Here is an 8,126-nt window from a genome sequence, read left to right as displayed (position 1 = left end):
TGGGATCAATTCAGGAGAGGCAAAAAACCCTACACCAAAATGAGTGCTGTGCATGCATAATCACCTGTTTTACCTTGCCCTGCGTTTGTTAGGTTGTACTTGCTGTAGAGTCCTAAACAGTGTGTCTGCATTTCACATGTATGCTTTTTTAATATGTGGAGGCATTATTGCATGTGAATACCTGCAAAGTCGAGGAGGAAAGGGGAACTGAGTTTCCTGAAGTTTAAAGACTAAACCAGGTTTATGAAGAAATTGTATAAAACTACAGCTTCTGTTTTGACTGAAACCAGGAGAAGAGCTGGGAAAAGGGACAGGGGAACAAAATGTTTACAGGGAAAGATATAGACTGTTTGAATTACCAAAAAGAGTAAAACTAACTTACGTGAATTACTGTCTGTAATGCCTTTTTTTTTTTTTTTAAGCTATGCATTCAGCTGCCCGTTATCAAAAGGTTTGATGCTTTAAATGAGAGACTGAAAAGAAACTTCATGTTTTATCAGTTCATGGAATCGCTCTTCTAGTGCTGGAGGGCTTCTGTTTCGGTGGTGGTACACTCTGCAAACATCAAAATCTTAAATCTTGGTAGCTTGTCACATACTGATGGATCTGCCTAAAAATAAGCCAACTTAATGTTGTTTGTTCATCTAATTTTCTCTCTCTCTTCCTTTTTTTTGGTAGGCCTTTTCTGTTGTTTCAAAGCTGCTGTCTCAACGTAAACTTGACCTGCTGGATGAACTTGTATCAGCAGAGGTAAATGCTTTCCATCTCTTACTCTAGCAATTGATTTGTCCGTTATCAAGTAACATACATTCAGCCTGTCATTATCTACCAATACTACCAGTTCAGTTTCATTTGGGAAAAACTGCATAATGCAGAACCGGGCAATTGTTTGTCCTGCAGGGTTTTTTTTTTATGTTTAATTTCAAGGCATGAAATTTAGTTTAAAGTTACTGTATTAAAAAAAGAAGAAAAAATATATTCTTGCCATGGAGGATAAGCACCAATTGCCAAAAAGGTTGCGGGTGTACCAGAAAGGGTTGTAAGGCAGTGGATTCTGGATGGCAGATGGAACTGCATACCTCTGTTGGTGTAGGGAGAGAGCTGACACTTTTGGTCTCTGAACCAGAATTCAGATGAAGAATGGAACTCGTTTGTGCTCATCCCTGCTGCAGTAATCCGTTCCTACTCCCAAGCAGATCATATAGCCCATTACTGATTTCAGCTGGAAGGCCTCAGTGTTGTGTCATGGTCTCAGGGGTGTGGCTGACCTGGCTAGTTAAACATCAGTGCTCTGTGTTCTGTGGTTTTATGAGTTTTAATGGCTCAAGTTGTCTTGGCCTTCCCAGGGCATGGAGGTAGCAGATGCATCAGAGTTAAATGGAGGACATAAATCAGGTCTATGCCTGACTTACTGCTTGATGTCAGCTTGGCCTGCCCTATTGCCACTCATGCCTTTGCAGCAAAAAATTTGGTACTGTTAGTGCATCCCCACTGGATAATCGTACCTCTTCTCTCTGAGCAGAGGTAGCAATAAAATGTGAGTTTATTATAGTTGTTTGGAAAAGCATCTCCTCTTCCTCTGCTCATCTTAAATTCTTCTGGTGATCATGTTAACACTGATCCAGAGACCACATGTACCCAGAGCATGTAGTGGATGAGGCTGTGATACCACACTATGTGATTGTTGCTTTGGCCAGTGAATTTTATGCCTGCACAATGTACTAGAAACCAGTGTCTTTGAGTGAAGATTGCCTCTTGCTTCCATGGAACCTCTGGATTTGTTTGTTATTCAGAAATGGCCATTCTAGTTAGGCTAAAAACTGAGTATGAGTTAAAAATAAATGCACAGCCTCATCCTTCCTTGTGACATGTCCTTCTCATGGTGTTTGAGGTAATGCTCAGTTTGTGCACCACAGTCTTTTTCTAGTTAACGCAGTTGTGTAGGTCTTAGGATGCCCAAATACTTTGGCTGGGAATGTGCTATGGAACTTAAGTCTCAGAGCAATGATTTTTCAGTGTTTTCGGATTTGCAAGTGTTTAAACTTTTTCTAATTGGACCGTGGATCACAAAATGGCAAAGATAAATTTAGTGGTAACGGAACTGATCTGTGAAAGGTAACTAAGGAATAAATGAATCAAAAGCTAAAGAATAAACACAGAGAGAGGAATTAGTAGTGAGAAGGCAGAGTGTAACATCATAGAATTGGTGTTTTCTGGGCCTACATGCCTTGCCTTGCAACTTCTTTTTTGACAACACCTTTTTTTTAAATACTTGGTTTTCATTGGTGTGAGCAGTAAATGGATCTTCTTTAATATCACCAAACTAGGGTTTAGACATGCCCAAACTTCCCAGTGTTTTTTCACTTTTGCTGTTGTTTATGTTACATGATATAGCTCATTTTACTAACTGCAGTAGAAAGGATTGTTACTTCAGTTTCCTAATGAAAAATTAAGTGACAGTTTTTCTGAATTTAGGTACTTCAGGTGCTGAAGGAAAAGATTTCTTTGCTCCCTGACAGCCACAGGGATGCTTTAGCAGCTGACATTGATTCAATCATGTACACAACAGAAGGAGATGTTCGCATTTACTATGATGATGATGGTATGTTCAGAATTCTAAACCATTTCAGCAATGGGCAGTCTTATTTCCTGGTTTTGCTACTAAGCAGGCATTCTCCTTACAGATGTGGTTTTGAGTACTGTTTCTCATTCCTTGTCTTTCTGTTTATAGTTCATCTATATGCCCCATCCCTGGCAGTGTTCAAGGACAGGCTGGATGGAGCTTTGAGCAACCTGGTCAAGTGGAAGGTGTCCTGTCCATGACAGGGGGTTGGAACTAGGTGATCTTTAAGGTCCCTTCCAACTCTAACCATTCTGTGATTTTATATACAATTCCTTGATTTCCTTTTAAATCAGAAACTGAGAGATTATTGCTAGTAAGTTATTTACTGTTTTGACTTCTGTTTAGGTTTTCCTTGTTCTTCCTCTTTTGTAATTTCAGATTTTTACATTGTTAGTCCTTTGCAGTCTCAACCTGCTCAAAACCAATTATTCTACTGTGTGCAGAAGGCTGTTTGCTTCAGTGATGAAAATATATCTGCCAAGAAGAGTAGTGAAGGCTGAATAGTGAAATAAATTTTGCTGTCTTCACTTCTGTTTTCATGGAATAGACTTTATTCCAGGACTTCTTTTTATTTTATTTTATTTTTTTAAGCTAGTGATGAGCTCAAACAAGTCTTTCTTTGGGTTGAACTCCAGCATTAAGTGCTCAGGTCACTATCAGACAAAGAGACAGTTTGTAGACTAACCATGAGTCTTCCAGTGAGCATTTAAAATTGTTAGATCAGTGAAATTTTTTCCTATTTTGGGACATGGTGATTTTTGCATTTTTTTGTTTCTCCTGGATTGCTCCTGAGTTTCAACTACTCTCATACTTCTGTAGTATCAGTAGTTGGCTTTGGACTTCGGTAACTAGCTTTTTTCACACAGTTTGATTACATACAGTATCACGCGACACTCATGATAAAATACATACCTTTCTACAGAGTGCATTTTTATTGTTGCTAAACAGCATGAATATGGTTTTAATTAGCTTTATCATTTATTATTCTATCATCCATTCTTTATGACTGAAGTCAGCTGCCCTTTCAGGGTCTCACTAGAATATATGCTAGGTAACAAATAGGAGTATGTGACCAATGAGAAATGTAAGATCTTACCTTATGCTTTGATTTATTTCCAACAGGAAGAAAGTTTGTTAGCATCTTGATGTGTTTCTGGTATCTGAATGGTGCTAACCTACCTGACGAAGTACCAGGTGAAACCAAAGTTTTCCAGATTGTGTTTGGAGATGGAAGTTCAAAAGAAAAGAAACATCTTTTAACAGCAAACTATGAGTAAGTTTACTTGTCCCTTTTTTTTCCTTCATGTACATGGGCTAGCTGCATGGAAAGCAGTTCAGGAACTGAAAGCATTCGCACTGTGCCAGTGCAGAACTTGATATGTTTTTATTTACCTTGATTCTAATCTAAGTTCTCATCCATCTTCCCACTGCACCAATTTTTTTAAATACCCCTTAAAGTCATTATGTTATTATCTTGCTTCTGAGTTGACATTAGTGGGAACTCTATCAGGAAGAGCAGTAGTTGGAGCATAGAATGAGGTTTCTGATCCTTTCCTATACTACCCCTACGGCTTTCAGGAAATAGGACAATATAAGTTCTTGTTTCCCGTCTCTTGTAGCACAGCTAAGAGCAATGCAGTTAAGCCAAGCAGTTAGGTGTGGTGCTATTGACTTGTCACTTTTCGCACAAAAGTCAGAACTGCAGTTAGTTGAAAAAGTAGCTCATGAAAGAGGAATTTATTTAGCCAAATACTTTCTGCAGAAAGGCAGCACAAGGCAAACATCACCTGGCATTCAGATAGTTCATACACTCTATTGCAAGTACTCAACACATTATGTAGATGGGTTTTCATAGGACTGCTTGTAAATAACGTCTGTTAGTGTACTGATGTTGGAGCAGTGCAGAAATACCCGCACAGCTGGCAAAAGGTACTCAAAATAACATTCTCAGAAGTTGGATTTTTGTCTGCGAAATGCAACATAATCAATGACTTCTACACCTGTGTTTGAAATGGAGAGGCTACGGGTCTAGTTGGCGAGCTCTGAAACAAAGGAGACACTGAGGACACCAGTGCTTTTTGCCTGGGTGGATTTTTGTGGATCCATACCTTTGCTGAATTCAGCATCTTCCTTACAGCTGGAGGCTTCTGAGGTTCCATTATGCTCAAGAGTCTACACTTAAAGCCCTAAGTATCTTCCTAATCCCTAGCAGAATTACCTTTGCAAGTATGTGTTCCTTCTGGTATTTACAGTGCCAGTGTAAACTCAAATTGGCAAAGATCCTGCAGGCCTTGGAAGCCTACTGTTAAGTATTTGAGTGTCTGGAGAAGACAGTTTCCAGTAGTGGATTTGCATGTAATTGCAAAGCAATGAGGTTATTACTGACACTGCTTGTGTCAACAATGTGCAGGTTACTTGGGAGCATGAATATTCATTTGAAGTTCAGACCTATCTTTAGATGACCAGCAGTAAAAACTGTGACATGCTCAGGGAGGGAGGCATTAGACTACAAAAGGAAGAAGATGACTCTGCAAACAGGGGTGGACACTAATTTTCCTAGTAACAACTGTGGAATTTTCTTGCACAGAGATTCAGTGCTACTGTTAGCTTGATCTTCAGTGTATTTCTGAAGAAAATTTACTTTTAAAGCATGGTTCAGTAAAAATGAAAATTTTCAGGTAGAATGCATAGCATGTGATTACCCTTTACGATGCAGTTACCATCCCATTAAATGAAACCCATTATTTAGAGATGAAGATCTGACACAAAACCATATTCACAGTTACCGCTATGAAAACTGAGTGCTTTCTTGATATCAGGGTCTTTACTGTTGCTGGTTGATCCTGTCTGTGGGATCTGCACCAAAACACTCTGAAGTCAGTGCACGTAGTTTCTTACTATAGAATTAATTTTGATACTCCATTTTGGGGCATAAGCATCAGAGTCTAAGGAGCTCTTACAGGAATAACTTTGAAGTAAAATGTTTCTTCACAATTTCTGTTGGTATTAGTAGTTCTTTAAGGATCAAGTAAATTTTTAGCAACTTTTCACTTACTGTCTTTCCTCTTGCAGGTTCCAAAGAGAATTTACAGAAGGAGCAAAACCAGACTGGACAATTACACGGATTGAACATCCAAGGCTATTAGAATAAATGCCTTCTACAGTCTTTTTGTGTACCATTGTAGATGTTCAGTCTCTTTGGGTTTCCCCCCACCACCACTTTCCCCTCCAAAAGAGGGATGAATTTTGTATGTTTGATTTCCCAAAATTGTTCCTGAAACTTACTCTGCTGCAGCATTACAATAAAGCCTTTTCCCTGGAGCAGGGTAGTACAGGTTTAATTGGTACTGGTGCTCATCCAAGACATTTACACAGCAGTTTCACACAGGCTAGTATTATGGGTATGTTGACTTTGCACATTCTGAGAAGAAATGATTCCACTTGAAGATAAACAACACTTTCCTGGCTTGTGGCCCCTCTGATTTATTTTCATATGTTTCTTTTTTCCCTAGGGTCTGTACAATATGTAACTGAATAATATGCCAGATGAAATAGAGGTAGATGGACTTCTTAGATTGTCTAGCCTCAGCAGTTCATTTTGAGGTAATCTTGCTTTTGAATACATTTGAGATTAAAAAAGTTAGTGCCATTATCAGTATTTGGTATAGGACTGGAGTAAGAAAAAACTTCCAGCATTTCACTGGGAAAATGGATCAGAGCAATACATATACTTTGAAAAATAAAACCAACATTCCTTTCAATTCAATAACATACAGGCAAGTTTAGAGGTTTATGAAAGAAAAAGCAGTCAAAACCATGAATTTAAAAGAGCTACCTGACAGTGAAGCTAAGTGAAGTCCCCTGAAATGCTTGTTGAAGAAAGGAGCAAATCATTAAATGTTGCAACTGAACTATTTCCTGATTCTCAGATTATCTCTGTTACTGGAACATTACTGGTGAGAGTAACTTTAGTAGTTTTTATATGCAGGTCAACAGGAGATCATCATAACAGTTTCTTTTCTACCCTATCTGAACTTTAAAGATAAAGCTAACTTTCTACCCAGGCATGTTACAGAGATTTGTGCAATGTTTTGAAAGTGTGAAGTATAATTGCTGTGATTCACAGTAGCGATTGAAAGGTATAAATTAAATTTACATGGTTCAGCTCTTTTGATAAAGTGATTTGATGAGAAGAATGTTTTAACACTTATGAACAAGGGTTTTTATGTCAAATCTTGGCAAAATAATTATGGTATTTTGCTTTGCTTTAGCAGCAGCAGCCTGGCCTTATAATGGAGAATTTGTGATTTGTCCTCTGCACAAAGTTCAGTGGTGACAGAGATCCTTGTCTTCAGGGGAGAAACAAAATGCTGTATTTAAAATTATATATAACCATTTTGTCTGCACTCAATCTGGAAAAGTTTGAGGCAAAGTGAAAGATATTTATTATTCTGTGGGCCATTTGCTGGAGTGATGCTAGGAAACATGTCCAGTTTGGCCACTGAACAATGAGAAGCTGCAATTGGATGTATTTGACATAGCAACAGGAGAAACAAGCAGAACACTAGTTAAGTGTGTGGATGCACTTCTAGACGAAGTCATTATTATGGAGCAAAAGAAGACAAAAGCCAGCAAAGCCATCTTTATATTCAGGAGTGTCTGCTTTCACATTTAATTAGTGCTCTATCTAGAAATGTTGCTAGATTGTAATTTTTAATTTAGGATACTTCAGTAGTATCTTTTCTGTTTGATTAGATCAATCAAAATGGGAGTCTGACTGATGAGGGATTACTCTTTTACTAGTGATTGCTCCATTTTTGGAAGCAAAGGCAGAATAGACCCTTCTGTATAACTAATAATGACAAATTTTTTTGTTCACTGTAAAATTGTGACTTGATCTGAACATGCTCCAAACCCAACCTGGAAGGAATTGATAAATGTGCATCTTAAAGAATTGAAGTTTACAGGAAGCTTGGACTCCTTTTTACCTGCCATCCCTACGTAAATCCTCTGTCATAAATCTGCTCATTGTAGCAATTAATGAGACTGAAGTGAAAGTCAGTGAAGGGCTTTTGTCATCTTATGGCATCCATGTTTTCTCTTTTGGAAATACTTCCATCTTGCTTGGTCACACAACAGGAACTTCTACGTTGCCACCCAAAAGTATCTACCCAAACTTCCCATTATTTAAGATAAGAAATTTATTTGGTGTCTTCAAGTTAGCTCCTAGTGAACATTTTATACTATTGAGTTTATCCCAAAATTCTCATGGCAAAAAGGATGAGTAAAGTTTGTTTTACCTTGATCTAAGAAGATGGAAGAGAATATAGTCTTGTAATTCAGGGATGTCCAGTGCTGCCATACGCTAAAAATCATAATGCTAACTTAAGTGTTACAGAATTTTAAAAGAACTAAAGGAAGTTTTTTATTAGAAACATCTTCACAAATTGGGAATAATGAAGCTGAACAGGGAACAGTAGAACACTGTGGAGATCTCTGTCAC

The 8,126-nt window shown here is 38.1% G+C and overlaps 1 protein-coding gene across 1 annotated transcript; it reads left to right on the top strand.

Annotated features, from left to right (window-relative positions):
* Nucleotides 1-678: 678 nt before the first annotated feature.
* Nucleotides 679-6,103, top strand: LOC104406171 (chromosome unknown open reading frame, human C2orf47; the record flags this gene model as incomplete). Its single annotated transcript, XM_010015087.1, has 4 exons — nt 679-750; nt 2,476-2,602; nt 3,746-3,896; nt 5,696-6,103. Coding segments are annotated over 4 exons (429 nt in total), but the record flags the coding sequence as incomplete, so codon positions are not given.
* Nucleotides 6,104-8,126: the final 2,023 nt, after the last annotated feature.

The sequence above is a fragment of the Nestor notabilis genome, unplaced genomic scaffold (genome assembly GCF_000696875.1).
Source record: "Nestor notabilis isolate BGI_N333 unplaced genomic scaffold, ASM69687v1 scaffold5865, whole genome shotgun sequence".
NCBI lineage: Eukaryota > Metazoa > Chordata > Aves > Psittaciformes > Psittacidae > Nestor > Nestor notabilis.
Note: the sequence above shows the minus strand (reverse complement) of the source record. Positions and strands in the feature narration are given on the sequence as shown.